This window comes from Lycorma delicatula, chromosome 13, assembly GCF_047948215.1.
Source record: "Lycorma delicatula isolate Av1 chromosome 13, ASM4794821v1, whole genome shotgun sequence".
NCBI classification, from domain to species: domain Eukaryota; kingdom Metazoa; phylum Arthropoda; class Insecta; order Hemiptera; family Fulgoridae; genus Lycorma; species Lycorma delicatula.
The window spans coordinates 53,018,034-53,035,124 of record NC_134467.1 but is presented as its reverse complement, the minus strand read 5'-3'; the positions used below and the strand labels follow the sequence as shown (position 1 = coordinate 53,035,124).

Genomic DNA, 17,091 nt, shown 5'->3' with positions numbered 1-17,091 from the left:
GATTTGGAAGGCGAGAGTTCCAGCGTTCAAGTCCTAGTAAAGCCAGTTATTTTTACACGGATTTGAATACTAGATCGTGGATACCGGTGTTCTTTGGTGGTTGGGTTTCAATTAACCACACGTTTCAGAAATGGTCGAACTGAGAATGTACAAGACTACACTTCATTTACACTCATACATATCCTCATTCATCCTCTGAAGTATTATCTAAACGGTTATTATCGGAGGCTAAACAGGCCAAAGAAGGTAACGTTTGGAATATGTAAAACAAATTGTTAGGGATGAAAGGATGTAGGAGGTATACCGAAATGAAACGACCTGCACTAGATAGGAAATCTTGGAGAGACGTATCAAACCAGTCAAATTACTGAAGACAAAAAATATTATAATAATAATTTTATTTATTCTTTTTTCATATTTTATTTGTGTGTGTTTTTAATAATAATTATATAACAATCAATAAGGCCTTCTAGATTTGATTTCAAATAAACGTTTTTGTAAATTTTTTTTTGAACATTGGCTTGTTTTCCAATTTATTTCAATAACCGTTTAGTGTTGCTGTCTACTTGTATTTCAACTCGTGTAACACTAGGTCTCACTTCCTGAGTTCAATTTTATTATCTTCTTGACATGAGCTTCGATCTTGTTCTTTATTTCATCAAACCACGAATTAAATATGTTAAGAAACATTTTAACCGATACAACATTCTTTAGATGTCACGATATAGATCATTAATAATATTCTGTAATGTAGCGGTGAATTTTTTCATCGGCAGATATCAAAGACATACTTCTATTCTCCTTAGAACAAATAATAACCTCCAGTCTGGTACTTCCTTTTGACTGTATTCACTGTCTTTATATTACGCCGGATAAAAATTTTCAGTATTCGCATCAAGATAGAACAGCTTTTGTTGTGCTAATGATTTTTCATTTAGGTATTAACGTTTTAAAAATAAATCATAATATATTTTAACGATAACGGAATCGAGACATAAACAAATGTAAATTCCAATTTTATAAGTAAAACTTCATTTTCAGGTTGTTTTGGAAGATTAAAAAGAGAGCTGTTAATTGGATTTAAATTACACCGACAATCCTCTTGACAAATTTGCTTATTTCAAGGCTGTAACAGTAACAGCAGTGCGCTCAACCCTTACTTCAAACACATAGTTTACGTTCCTGAGAGTGTATCCAGTAATCATTGAGGACACTTCATGCTAGTGAATGCTTGTTAATGTATGGATGTTCAAAACATTTTCACAAACCTCTTCGATGTTGCCTTTATACAGGTTTATGTTTGTTTGGGTTCACCTATGTAGAATGGACTGCATACCCAGTTTTGTAAACCCATATGTAATCGTTTATCACTTTTTTTAGTGTAATATCATATTTTGTGTTTTATAGTTTTGTATTTGATTTGTTTAACGATAATTATTGTGAAATATGATTCTTCATTTAAGTAAAAATTGTAGATTTTTCAAAGCTATCATTTTATTTCTCCTAATGTGTACATTGCGATTTGTAGAACTAGTGAATAGTAAGTAACCCCCTCATGGCCCAAAGAGATGAGCGTGATATGTATGACAGGTAAATGAGGTGTCTTGTACAGACTCAGACTGACCACTCCTGAGACATGTGGTTAATTGAATCTAACATGTTAGGAAAAATAAAACAGTATTTTTGCAAAAACTACACAATTTTATTTAAATGAAGAATCATGTTTCTTAATAATTAAGAGTAATTCACCTTCTACTTAAACATCAAAATAATGCGCTACAGAAGGGTATCTAAAGAAGAACTTTCTTTCTGATTATTTTCTTCTAATTTTGTAAAGATACTTTTCTCATAATTAATCAGCGAATTACTTAATTTCTTGTTTATTTGTAACATTTTTTATTTCTTTTTTTATTGTAGTGGATAAAGTGTTTAACGACTGTGTACATGGCCATATTAGATTACATCCATTATGTGTCAAAATAATTGATACACCTGAATTTCAACGGCTTCGTAATATTAAACAACTCGGCACAACTTACCTAGTTTATCCCGGTGCTTGTAACAACAGATTTGAACACTCGTTAGGGTAAGTGGTTTTATTTATTATTTTAACCCGATTGAATAAAGAAGCGATGAGAAAAAAGTTTTTGAGTTTTATTATCTGTAAAACTTCAATTTCATGTATATAATATTTTTGGAACAGGGATATTGTTCTTTGTTCAAATATAACTTATCGTCAGAGTTTGAATACAAAATTAAATAATATCTGTGGCTACTTGTATCGGCCATCTAGTTATGAGTATCACCAGTTTTCTTCTTTCTTCTCTGTTATTTTCCTACTCTCAATTCCTATAACCCCATGTTCATTTCATCTTGATCCTAAACTTCTTCCTTTTGCAGTTACTGGTCCAAAATCCTCCTTTTAATCGTTCGTTTTCTGGGTATTCCGGTGGGCAATATCCTTACAAAGGATTTAGTGAATTTTGGATAAGCTGTACCCTTGTGAAGGTTATATTTTTAGATGTGTACCCTTTTTATTTCCATCCCCTGTTATGAAGTTGCTAATCGCTTAATTTTGATTCATACTGCATTCTCATCCCTCTTTATATTGTATCCATCCATAGATTCTTCCAAAATTAAGAAGATAATATTTCTCTTTCCTGTGTAATAAATTATTTTCCACAATTTTATTTTATCATAACAGAATCTACCGGTTTTAATTATTGGATTTTAAAATAATGGATTTTTTGTTTTTTAATTACATTTATCCCTTAGGAAAACTCAAACCTTAAGGTATTCTTAATGAAAACATATTTTGCTTATTTTTTTCAAAAGACTATCTTGGGAATAATACTGTTAAATTTCAACTTTATACAGATTCTGGAGATTGGAAAAATCTGAGATGTATGAATCAGCTAGGGCCTTCCATGTTCATAATAAGATTTCTTTGATTTGTGAAACTAGAAATATGAAACTTCACGATCCAGTTTCACTGTCTTAAGGATGGTTTGTAAGGAATTCCCAGGATATGTTCTCAAAGAATTTTATTATTACTATGCATGCCAAATTTTGACTTCTTTTCAGTTGTGTTAGAAATAACCGCCGGGAATAAGCACATGCTTATCCTAGTTCACCCTTTCAGGATGGTTAAAAGGGCCTGATTTTTTTTCCTGATATTGTTGGAGTTATGATCAGAGTTGAACTGTAATATTATTGTGTCGTAAAATGTATGAGAACTGTGAAATCCATTTCACAGTAGTGTTTTAAATGGAAGTCGTAAATTTATTTTCATTGATTTTTGACAGTTGTAATCTGAGCTGCGTTTTAACTTCAAAAGATACATAATTATCAGTGAATGCAACTATAACCTCCCCTCCAATTTTGTTTTAGGTATGTTAATCAAAATTGTTATAATTTTACAAAGGACTACCTTTAAAATAGATCTGCCAAATTTCAACCATCAGGCTGTTCAGAAAGTGAGAGAATTAGTGATAACCAAGTTAGCGAGAGCTTTTCACTCGGCTATAGCAATTAGTTTGCTGTACTTTACTTCCCTTTAGGGGTAAGTTTAGGAAAAATCTTTTCAGAGTGATAGAAAAATATATCTGTCAAGTTTCTTATGTTCATTTCTTCTGGACTCAAGGATTTACGATTTGATTTACGAATTTCTTCTGGAATTTCTTTTTTCTTTCAATTCCTATTGGATTTAACATCTAAAGAGTTATTAACTGAAATATTTTAGCCTTTGTTTTTTCTTGAGACCCTCTCCCCATAGTAATAACATTGCTGGATTTCAGTTTTCAACCTGTTTCAGAAATGGCAGAATTAGTGAAAATGAGTCGATGAGGGTTTTCTTCATCGGTCTGAATAGATTTATTTTTATTTATTTAGATTTTTTTAATTTTTGTTAATATTAACGATCTAGTACGAATATTGAAATAAGATATCTCTTATAAATCTCAGATACGTAAAATAAGACTTATCTTACCTTATCTCAATGTTCTATACTAGATGGTTTATATTAATAGAATTTAAAATATAATATAGTAGTACAGAAGAGTAATATGAATCTTAAAAAGATTAATCTTAACAAAATAATTATTCTGTATTACAAATATATTGTATATAAATGTAGATTATTGGATTAAAGAATGTTTTTTGAGCAAGAGACTTTTAACCCTGCTCCCACTCTCTTGTTATTACACTCAAGAAATGATTACTTCCAGTTAGTTAAAAGAATCTGCCCTTTATACTGAAATCCATTCTTATCTAAGCTTACAAGTCATTTTCTTTCTCCTCGTCTACAACTTATATTTTTCTTGCTCATCTTTGGCTGGTTCTTCTCTTTCTTTCTACCTGTCTTTCGGCTCCCACGACATCTTTATAAGATTTCATTTCATGCTAACATGAAAATCTTTATAAGTATTTAACATCTTTCACTTTTTCTAGTACTAATTTGAAAAATCTGAAATATCAACTTATATTTTACAGAAATTTTTGTGGTCTCTTTAGGTTTCTTTTACCCCTTTCCCAAAACAGCAAAAAGTGAGGTATTCCAGTATTCAATTTTTCTTTTTCAAAATGTTTTCAACCTTCAAAAAATTTACAATAAAATAAACAGTCCTAATAAGATCATATGTGAGAATAGGAGGTTTATGTTTTCTTCACTCCACGAAGGGCTGATATCTCGTAGGCCTCTTGATTAATAAAAATTGAAGAGGTAATTAACAAATATTGTAACATCAAAACAATTTTAAAACTTATTTTAACCTTCAGAAAAAATTAAACAATTGTACCCTAGAGTGTCTGAATACTTTGTTTCCCTCAGTTAACAAAAATTTTTTTTTTATTCAAAAAAAAAAATTAACAAACTAATGGTGAAAGAAGAGATTTGGGTCTTATTGCCTCCTGAACTCCCTTAATTAACAAAAACTAATATTGCAATATCAGAACAGTGTTTTTCCTTAGAAAAAAAAATGGTGTATGAATAGATCTGACGCCCTTGCCTTCCAAGAGCCAAGAGCCTTCAGCCCTCGTAGCCTTCTTTATTTAACAAAAGTTAAAATTGATGATATGTTTAGGTAAATTTAGAACAAATCTAAAAATGTATTATTTCACCTCCAATTTTCTTGGCTTTGTAATAATTTTCTTGGTAATATCTGTGGTAATAATTACCACAGATTCTGGGATGTTTTATTCAATATTTCAGTTTAAAAAGCAAATACAGCCACCAGATTTGTCTCTTAATTTGAGTTCCAAGAGTTTCAGTCTGATTTCATCTTACTGTTGGAACAGAAATCGAGGTGAATATATATTTTATTAGCTGTATTTCAAAAACAAAATATTTCCAACATATATTTTCCAAAAAAAGTTTGTAACGTATTGACGTGCAGTTTTGAATCGCCTGTATATATAATAGCTTCAGAAAAAAATAATTTTATATAGAGTAAGTAATGCATTTTAAAAAAACTGCAGTTTAATAAATTAAAAATGCTGGCAAATGCCATCATTTTTAAAATTTTTTTGTTAAAAATGAAGCTTTATCCTTTTATAGAATGGATTTTTATTATTAACTTCATTTTTACTTAAATAAGTCAATAAATGTTTAGTGGCTTATCTCTTGAATTCTTTTCCCTTAAATTTTAAATCATAAGTTCCATTTGTTTTTTTTTATGGTGAAATATTTTTTAAGACTTTTTTTATACCTCAACATTGGGCATGGGTATATTGGGCATACAGCCGTAAGGTGAAGCGCCATTTTGACAAGGGCAGTTTTGAACGAGCACACAACACTGTTGGCGGGATGGCGACTGCACTGCCGAGGGCATGGATTCCATGCAGCCATGAGGTGTAGCGGCATGTTGACGGTGGTTGAAGAAAGTAATGTCACGTGGGACTCTGCGATGGGAGCTGAGTGGGAGTAGGAGATCTGTCTGCCTTTCCCTTGTAGACCAGACCGGAGTCCATAAATTAACCTAAAGTCACGGGTATGAACTGAAGTAGAGTTCACTAAGGGAACTAGGACTAAATTTCATTGTTGTGAACAACATTTTTGGTGGTATGTTGTTAATTTGCCTCGAATTGCGATACATTGGCTAGAAATTGGCTCAATAAAAGTAGAACTAGGCACGGGGTTCATGCTTCCACAAGCTCAGTTAGCTAGTTCAGAGGGCAACGATGTAGAACATTCAAGATGTCTGGACGAGGCCAACAGCGAAGGCAAAAGCTGAGTTTAAAAATCACCGATGTAGATGTCTACCGAGGCATTTACATCGGTGGTATCCCAACGAGGCCTGGCTTATTACTATGAGATGTAAAAGTTAGAGGGCGAAAGACGACTCCCGTTAAAGCCCAACAGGTTGTGGAGAGGGGTGGCGACCGGAAGTGACACAAGGTGGGTGTCTTCCCCTATGGGGTTGGGATGCAGATACCTTAACATTAGTTTGACACACAATGCCATATTGATAGGTTGTGTTTTTAGTCTGCTTCGAACAAATATATTTATTTGTGCGGTTTTAATGTTACTATTCGTGAATTTTGTTCTTTGCTTGTTAGTAAGAGTTTAATTTTTTATTTGGTCATTATTTTGGAATATTATTTTCTATGTAATTGGTTATTTTGAATTTTGTTGCTTGGATAGTCATTAGGCTACCTGGGCTATAAGATAGTTGCATGGTGTAATTTATTTAGGTCACCCTTCTGAGTGCCTTTTCTTTTTGTTTTGGTGTATTTTGTGATAAAATTCAGTTATTTGTTTGAACTTAATATAATTAAAATAAATTTAATTAATCAGTTGTGATTTTGTTTACATTGGCAATGGCCATACTGGCTCTTTGTGATTGGTCGTTGTGTTTTGATTTGACATCTTGCATTGATTTGATTGGTGTTTCGTTTGTTTACATTGCCATCTTATTTATTGGACTTGTTATTGACACTGAACAACTTTAAATTAATTTAATAGTCTTTGTTTATATTCAATTAATATTGAGTATGTCTGATAGAGGGAGTAAGAAGAGTAACTCCAGGTGGGCAAAATGCGCTCTTGGTAAAATAATAGTTGAGGTGCGCGGCTTGCTGATTCCTCCCCATCAGAAGATGATGAGCCAAGGGCTGGGGAATTGGATATCTCTACCCGGTTTAAGAGTTTAGTGCAGGATTTTGTTCAAGTGACAGGTGTGTGGGGAGTTCTGCTTCATTTGTAAGGAAATTTAACGAGCTACATGAAATGCTTATGCAGTTCTTAGAGAGTTCCAGGAGCAGTTTAGCTAAGGTACGCATAAAGGTTATCCCCAGAATGAGAGAATTCAAATCAAATATTTCTGCCATCGTAGAAGGGTATGCTAAGTTGGTTGAGAGGCCACCAGAGGTGCATGAGGTGATTGTAAAGGAAAAGGAAGTTGTGGTGCTTCAACATAAGCCTAATTCTAAGGTATTGAAGGAGAAACAGGAGGCCAGTCTGTCGAAAGCAGATTGTTTTCATTAATTTAAAGGAAGGGATATCTGCAGAATCTAGCAAGGAAATGAAGAACAAATTTCAGGTAGTCTTTTAACAGAAGAGGTCAGGTCTGAGAATTCAAAATATATGTGAGATGAAGAAGGGACTAGTTGTTGTTGCTGACAACATGGAGACACTTAAAATTATTTCTGACTTCCTCGAGATCAGTAAAACTGACATGAAAGTTGCCTCTTCAAGGAAGAGGCGTCTGAAGGTCATCGTGTTTGATATTGATCGATGTTTATCTGAGGAAGAGTTAATGACCCTTATACGGGAGCAGAACACTCTATGGCTGAGGTGGCCTTTAAGGCCGATTGCCGATTGTTATTCAAAATGGGTAGGCATGAGGCAGAGCATTATCACAGTGTCTTCAAGGTGAGTCCTGATCTATTTAAAGGCTTCGTATCTGAGGGCAGGTTGTTTAAAGACCTCTCTTTGTGTAAGGTCAAAGAATATGTAGATGTTCTTAGCTAAACTGTGTAAACATTTGGTGGTAGTGTGCTTCCACTGTGGGGATGAGGATCACAAACAATAGGAATGTCCTAAGAAGTTAGAAGTCTTAACTTGTATTAACAGCAGGCACCTTCGAAAAGACCATAAGCACACTGTGGATAATAAGGATTGTTTATCAGAGGGCTCTCACAATGTATTACAATTCAATATCGTTAGATGGTTAAAATTGGACAATTAAATGCACAGGGTTCTTACATTGTACAGATTGAACTTGGCGAGATCACTATATGTAGGGGGTTGGATATTGTCTTGTTGGAGCATCTGTATGTTGTATCCAGTGAACTGCCAGGTTTTTCTCATTGGGAAAGGTTTTATTTTGGTTATGATAGTATGTCTGCTGTACTGTGCAGAAGGAAACTTGACTGTGTCATCATTCGACAGCTGTCTAACAATCATCATGTTATTGTCCATGTAGATGTTCAGAACTTGCATCTGTATGTTGCAAGTTCATATTTTCAATATAGAGATCCTGCTGATGGTCAAGATGACCATCAGCAGGATTTTATGGGATAAAATCCTATGATTCTCTGGTATCAATCCAATTCTTATTGGTACGGATGTGAACGTTTAAGTCGCATCATGGCTTATGCTGATGATGGGCTCCTGCTGGTCAAAGGAGGTACATGGAAGGGGGTTGAATTCTGAGCCACTCAGATGTGCAGGATACTCAAGCTATGGGGACATCAACATAAGATGATGTCTAGTCCGGAAAAGACCACGATGATACTCCTCAAAGGCCATTTGGCTGTGAGGTGAATAGTCTGCATATTGATGTCAGACCAACAAATTACATATTTTCAGGTTCAAAAGTACCTCGGGGTGTTTCTTGATGAGAAATTACAGTTTAAGAAGCACCTTCATCATGTCATGGGAAAGGCCAGTAATGCCTTCTTTGGAATTCGTGGTTAATCCTGATCGGGGTCTTAATTTTAAGACTATGAGTATCTTGTATAAGGACATCTGCGAGGCAATTATGCTATATGCGGTGCCTGTTTGGGCAGATGGACTAAAATTTAAAAGCTATCTGTATATTTTGTTACAGACTCAATGCCTTATATTGCTAACAATAACGGGTGGTGATCTCGATGATTGCAGATGTGAAATCGATAGACTTGATCGCGTCTGAAAGGCAACAGCGTTATGTTGCTAAGAAGTCAGGTGAATTGACTTTGAAGAGAATAAAGCAGATAGAAGAGCATAGTGTCGCCCTGTGGCAGGCCAGATGGGATGAGGCTGAGTCTGAGCGTTATATGCAAGATCTTTTCCCTAATGTTGATTTGCGGGACACCTCTTGAGTACACCCGAACAAATATGTGGTGCAATTCCTTTCAGGGCATGGCGCTTTTCAGGACAGACTACAAAAGTTCGGCCTGGCGGACTCTGGTGTCTGTTCGCAACGCAAATTATTGGACGATACTTATCATGTGGTATATGAATATGTGACTTAGTGTGCACGGAGATCATTGATATTATTGAGTCAACACTTGATCTCTGTATTAATTGGAAAAGCCGGGCCGAATGAATGATTGTGGAAAGTTTTATTACATTTGGTGAATGAAAGGATTGCTGAAGGGGTGTGATGTTCCACCTGGACTTTACTTCTTTGTATTTATGTTTGGTTTTATTGTTATTTTGTTTTATGGTTTGCTAAACCGTTGCTGTTTATGTTTCTGGTTATAGATTTTTTGTTTTGTTTTTCGTTAGTTATATGTTTTATGTTAAATTATTTATTGTTGTTATTATGTCTTGTTAGTGTTTTTGTGTTGCATTTTATGATTCATTGTGTGTTAAACTCATTTTTACCTTTCGGGTAGGTAGAGCTCAGTTTCTTTGTTCTTAGAAAGTCATTAAGTCTTGTTTGAGACTTGGCTAGATGTGTTTTGTTTGGATTTTATGTTAGTAGTACACCGATGGGAATGTCACTTGTGGCATTCACATCGGTAGCATCCTGGCTGAGGCTAGATTGAAAGATCTCATTGCCAAAGTACAGACGATGACCTCCAGTAAAGCCCATAAGGGCTAGGTTCGAAGAGGGTGGCGTGGCAACCGAAACAGTCACATGGAGGGTGTCTTCCCTCATTAACATTTTAAAAGCTTAGAAAGTTAATAAACTTTTGTGAAGCAGTTTGTCAAAAATATAATAAAAATTTCTTTACTTTATACCAGTATTAACTCATGAGAAAATATGTTTGTGGTGTTGCTTTATATGGCAATCGTCAAAAGTATTAAGATGATTTTCTTATAAAAGAAATAATTTGTTGTGATACAAATTGTTGTTGCAATAGCACTAGTAATGATTATGTTGCAGAGTTTGTTATTTGGCCGGACGTATGGTTAATGCTTTAAGAGATAACACCAAAAGTTTAATCAGATCCTATTCTACTAGCAGTAATAAGGATCTCTGTGCAAAGAGTGATGATATTATAACACAGGAAGAAGAATTGTGTGTAAAAATTGCTGGTTTATGTCATGACATAGGTCATGGGCCTTTTTCACATCTTTGGGGACAAATACTGTATGAATGCGGCGTAAAATGGGAGGTGAGTCAATAATAATAATTATTATTATTATAAAAACAGATTTAGCACAATCCAGGAAATTTATTAAGAAAACTTTTGTTAATTATATAATGAAAGATTTTTTAGCAAGCATATATATTTCTAACAAATTATTTTCTGTCAAGGGTATATGAATATTTTATTTCAGTGTTTAATTTAACGTAATGAAAAAAATTATGCTATGAAACAAGAAATTTGTCATTTCCTATTTTTTAAATAAAAAATTTGTTTTGCTTGCCTTTATACTTTGTATATTTTCAACAGTTAACTCATTCTAAATGTCGCGTAATTAAGTTTTGTTATTTATTAATGATTGTAGTCAGTAAGAGAGTAATTGAGAATATTACTTTTGTTCTATCTTTTTTCACAGTAGTAACAATAACTACTGTGGGTCGTTCATGGTATTGGGTTATTGATATTTCAGATTTCACATCCGATTGACTGCTGTAAAAACTACACCAGTAAACATGAAAACGTCTAAAAATGAGAGCTATAACAGTGAGTGATACTACCATAGAAGCAAACTGTATTATATCCGATGGGTACATTGCAACAATTTTCAGCATATTAATTTACAGGAATTTTCTCTAGCCAAAACTAAATCAAAGGATGAATATACAAATGTTTATTATAACAGTTTTAAAGAATAAAAATGTTTGTTACATTATTAACTTAAAAACCAGCACACTATCGGTTCAAAAATACCCAAATTTGGTGAGGAAAATGAGAAAAATGTTAGTTATTCAGCAGTAAGTATTTTTATAATTTTTTCTCTTTTTACACAAGCATAATGAAAAAAGTTGGCTTTAGTCAAGTTAGGTTAAAAAGACATTTAAACAATTTAAAAAAGTTAAAAAACAAAAGATGTTTTTAGTTTTTAACTTTTTAAAGACAATTGTTAATAATGAAATGAAATATCATTTGTTAATTGAAAAAAAAAAATTAGTAAATAAATTAAAATCATCTGTGTCATCATCAATTTACAACATCTACTTTGAATCAAATTATTAGGCTTCAAACACACAAAATATATATAATTTAAGTAATTTCCATTAACTTTGTTATTTTTTTTTTAAATTTTAATTAATATTACTCCGTAGGAAAAGTAGTAATAAAATACTGTACAATGTTTAGAAATATGAATGAATGATCATTTACATAATGATGTGCAGCCGATGCAAAAGATAGAAATAATAAAATAGGATACAGAAAAGTTAGCATCGAGTGAACTGTATCTGTACGTAGTAGTGATTGCCTGTGAGTAAAAGAGATGACTCCAGATGAAGGTTACAAAAATATCCTCTTGTTCATTTTATTTATATTTACAAACCGGTCAAGTAATAATACTGGTGCACAAGTGTTTACAAATTCTGTAACGATGAGTTTAAAAAGACATAAATATTGTAATTTTGTTAGAACATGAAACTACATTTTGTTCATTAAGAATTGTTTAATCGTTTATTGAATTTTGTTCTGTTTGTTTCTTTATTGTTAACAGCATGAAAAGGGATCTGTTGACCTTTTTGATTATTTAATCGTTAAAAATAATTTGATCAAAGATTTTAAACACTACGGCATTGGTGAACGTGAATTCAAATTAATTAAAGAATTAATTATGGGTGAAGGTGATACTCTACCGAACGAAAAAAGGTTTTTATATCAGGTAAGATGAATACGTATCTTAATTTTGTTAAACATGTACAGTGTATAGCGATCGATAACCACCGATAAAAATTTCATCCGTAAACTCACCGATTAACATAAACTCAAGACAAACTTAATGATTTCTATAAAAACCTCTTTTTAAATTCATAACCAGTTATTAAAATATCATCTCGGGCAATGCATTATCTTTATCATTCGATAAAACTGTTAAGTGTCATAATCAACTGAATTAAATATTGGTTACGATCAGACCCAGCAATCATTAAAACAGGTGTCGATATAAACAGTCCATTGTTTTCAAAATTTATCTCTTCACTTCTTTTCTTCTTCAGTCGTCACTCCAAATCGATCAACTATACTTTCCATTTTATGTCTATATACGATTGCAGTTCACATTATTAATTACTCGCTGTGTATACTGGAATCTTGGTCTTCCTCTTTATTGCCTTTTTAAAATTTTTTCATGGCATATAATATGATCGATAAGTTCATTCCTTCATTTTCTGATGTTTTCCAAATCTTTCTTTCTCACCTAGTCTGGTAATAATCTCGTTACTGACCCTGATGACCCATGGTATTTTTAAAATTTTGTAATAACATCACATCTTGATTGCCTTTAGCCTTCTTTGTTCTTCTGTTCTGATCGTTCAGGTCTCACCACCCATACAGTGCTGGTTCTACATATATAGCTCATGAACAGCCTATTCTTTATTGCCAAATTGATTTCTTTAGCGGCCAGTTGATTCCACTTATTATTAAGTGTAACTTTTCCTGAGTAATCGTTCTTAAAATATCTTTCTAATTTTTATTTATGTATTATTTTCACACACAGTTATAAACAATAACACAATTTCATATTTTATTTATAATAATAACCGTAATACTAATATAAAAAAAGAAAATTCAATAAAACAATTTCTGCAGTATAACATAACATATGTAATTTGTATGAAAATTTAGGTACCCGCCCGCTATAGACGAGTGACCATGTCAAATGTTGTCATCACTATAACATTTTATAAAGTAAAACAGAAACTCTGAGATACACCACCAGCAACTTAAAATAATAATCTATAAATATTATAATCCTAAAATAGTAATTTCTTTTAACATTATCTTCAGTCATTAGATTAGAATAATAACTGTTTAATTTCATCCATTTCTAGTAACAATACAATTAACAGAGCTTTGTATTCTCTAAAGTCTCTTGATTCCTTTTTATTATTAGGTAACAAATTATACACCTTCGAAGCCGCAAATGAATAAAATTATCTATTCAGTTCTAATTTTGGTAAAGGTAACAGAAATTTATCATTCCTACTTAAATTAATCTTGACATTTGTGTGCATTACTCTATTTATATTACACCTTTTATAACAGATTTTTAGGACTAAAAACATATCTAACATAACTTAAGGGCAATATGTTAAGTTTTTTAAAAAGTGGAAAAGATTCGCTAAATCTATTTTTATATGAAATCATTCTAATTATATGTTTTTGTGCTACCGATAGTGTCTTTATGTTAGAATAATACATACCTCTCCAACAAGTTAAATAACATCTTATATAACTTTATTGTACAAAAATTCTTTAGGAAATAAAATTTATATATACTTAATCCAATTTCTTTTTATATTTTATTTATATGTACCTTCCAAGACATATTCACATCTAAAATTACTCCCAGATCTTAACTGTATTTACTTGCGGTACAGTTTGGCATGTACAATTTATGTTTGTATTACAGTTTAAATTGTGATATTGTAAGCCGTATAACATTTCTGACAGATATTTTAATTAAAAAATTATTTAATTAATTACATTTAAACTTTGCCCTTTTTGATTAACTACCACCTAATTCTCATAAGGTTTTCTTCAATATTTTTCCTTATGTCGTTTACACTTTTAGCTTTGATGCTGTGTCATCTGCAAATGTTTTCACTCTTCCATTAAATTTTCCACTACATAAATCATTTATGTGTATAATAAATAAAATAGTTCCAAGTACAGAACCCTGTGGAATACTGTAGTACTTAACATTATCTTGAGAACTCATTTCTTCTCTTAATTTGACCTATTGGAACCTTTCCCTCAAATACATCTCAGAACGTTTATCGAATTGACCCCTTACTCCAATTTTCCATAGTTTGTCAAGCAAAATGTTGTGATCGGCAGCAACAAATGCTTTTTTCAAATCTGAGAACAAACCTGCTACTTGCTGACCTTTGTTTACCTTCTATTATATTGGACATAAAATTCAAAAGAGCATCTTCAGTATTTTTTCCTTTGTGAAAACCTTATTGATTTTTAGTGAAAAATTTTGTTTTTCTATGAAATTAATTAACCTAATTTTTATATTTTTCAAACATTTTTGAGACCACTGGTAATAATGGTAGAGGTCGGTAAGTACTAATATTTTGTCAACCACCGCTCTTAAATATATTAGATACTGCAGCAAATTTTTTAAATATAGAGGGAAATTTACCCTTGCTCATACTCCAATTAAACAAATGAGTCAAAACATTAATAAAGATCCTTAACTTCTTTTATTATATTAATCCCTATTCCGACTATTCCCGTTAAATTTTTATTTTTCATTGTTTAATAATACTAATTATTTCCTCATTACTTGTAGGTTTGAAAAATGACTACTGTAGTTCTTCAGAGAAAAAATATTTTTTTAAATTTATTATCAGAATGCATATCACTTGTTTCGATTTCTTTCTTAATCTCCTCCATTATTGTTAAAAAGTAATAATTCAATTTTTTCACAGTTAAGCATTCGTCTCTTATAACCTCAACATCGATAAGTTTTAAAGATTCTGTTTCACTGTTTTCAAATCCGGCTTATTTCTCCTAATAAATTATTTATGCACATCCATTGTTCTGCATTATTTTTGGATCTTGAAGTAAGATCAGTGAAATATGTATCTTTAATGATTTCTAAATCAATTTTTAATATAATTTTATATAATACTTTTTGATATTATTTGGATGCTGTTTTGTCTTTTTCGGCAGTATATGCCTTTTTTCAATTCTACGTACTAGATTAATGTTTATCCGTGGCTTTAAAGGATTATATTTATTTTTACATGTACCTGTATTTTTTACTGAATTTAAACACAAAAAAGACATTAAAAAATGAGTTAAATACATTGTCCACATCATCTGATTCGAAGATGTTACTCCAATTATAGGTTTAAGTTTTTCTTTTAACTTATCAGTATTCATGTAAACTTTACTAACATTATCCTTAATTTTATTATTCCTTAGACAAAAATAATTATAATAATGTATTACTTTAATCGATGAATGATCTGTCATGTCTATATCGAGAAGATTTCCATATCAACAACTTAATGGTTTCCTTATTCTGATAGCAATATGGTCTACATCCATACCAAATATATGTCTTATAGGAGTATTCGTTTTAAAACTAAAACCATAACCTTACAAAAGAAGTAAATATTTATCGGTTATTTATCATCAGTCATACTATTTATATTGCCAGCGTGTATTGCATTCTCATTTTCAGTTGCTTTCAAATAATTCTCCAATTCCTGTAAATAGATATCATTTGATACTGAATTAAATCTGTAAAAAGTGATTACATTACAACTTGAGCAAAATAATTTTAAGTTGTAACATAATCACTTTAATTTCAATTTATACACCACCTGTGGATTTAAAATCTATTTTAGATAAAGGCTCCTTTTGTAATATACACAATAATCCCTCCTGCTTTATAACTAGAATTATAGTTAGAGACTATAAAACTATAGTCTCTAATTATATATTATATATTTTATATTTAAATAATTCTTCAAAAGTCGATATTTCAGGCATTTTTGCTTGTAATAATAGTTCTTGTAGAAACAATGAAAACTTCTCATGCATACTTATAATATTTTGTTAAACTACACATAAATCTTTTTCTGTCATTCCATCTGATTATAAACTATCATATATATAAAAAAAACAAATAAAATTTTAGGCCAACTAAAGTAAATTATCTAAATCAGAAAGATATCTAAGCACAATGACTGGCTGCCCTTCTGTTTTCCTTATTAATCCATAAGTATTTAAACCCTTTTTCGTTTTTCATCTTCTTACATGATGCGAGAATTTTTCGTCTTTCCATGAATAAGCTTTCGTTGACGTGGATGGATATTTTTGTAGGGAGATTCGTATGTCTAAAACCTGTAGATATAGAAAAACTTGGACGATCAAATTACCCGAGAAGAAAAGATTAGGAGCTTTTGAAATGCAGTGCTATAGGAGAATGTTAAAAATCTGATGGGTGGATAAAGTGACAAATGAAAAAGGTGCTGCGGCAAATTGATGACGATTGATGCATTTGGAAAAATATAGTTAAAAGAAGAGATAGACTTATAGGCCACATATTAAGGCATCCTGGAATAGTCGCTTTGATATTGGAGGAACAGTTATATGGGAAAAATTGTGCAGGCAGGCGACATTTGGAATATGTAAAACAAATTGTTAGGGATGTAGTATGTAGGGGTGTATTGAAATGAAATGACCGGTACCAGACTGGGAGTCTTAGAGAGCTGCATCAAACCAGTCAGATGATTGAAGACAAAAAAAAATATGTGAAGAGTATTTGCAAGCCCCAGTCTAGTGAATATCTCATTTAGTGTAGTCGGAAATGGGGTAAATTTGCAATCATTGTTAAAAAATTTTTTTTACCTTTCTTCGCCCCTTTCAAGGTTGAATTTCAAAATATCTAGAAATAGGTTTTTAGATATTTACATGAAAATTACACACACCAGAAATCAAGTTGATATCTTTATTTGTTATCAAGAAATTAAAAAAAAATAGTAAATTCATTGTTACTACATT

The 17,091-nt window shown here is 31.7% G+C and overlaps 1 protein-coding gene across 3 annotated transcripts in view; it reads left to right on the top strand.

Moving 5' to 3' along the window:
- fal (SAM and HD domain containing deoxynucleoside triphosphate triphosphohydrolase falten) overlaps positions 1–17,091 on the top strand; it is a 100,061-nt gene that overhangs the window by 23,819 nt on the left and 59,151 nt on the right. For all 3 annotated transcript variants that reach the window (XM_075381446.1, XM_075381445.1, XM_075381447.1), the window contains exons 2-4: positions 1,918–2,086; positions 10,317–10,548; positions 12,065–12,229. In XM_075381446.1, coding sequence (XP_075237561.1) covers positions 1,918–2,086; positions 10,317–10,548; positions 12,065–12,229 — 566 coding nt within the window. The remainder of the gene's footprint in view (positions 1–1,917; positions 2,087–10,316; positions 10,549–12,064; positions 12,230–17,091) is intronic.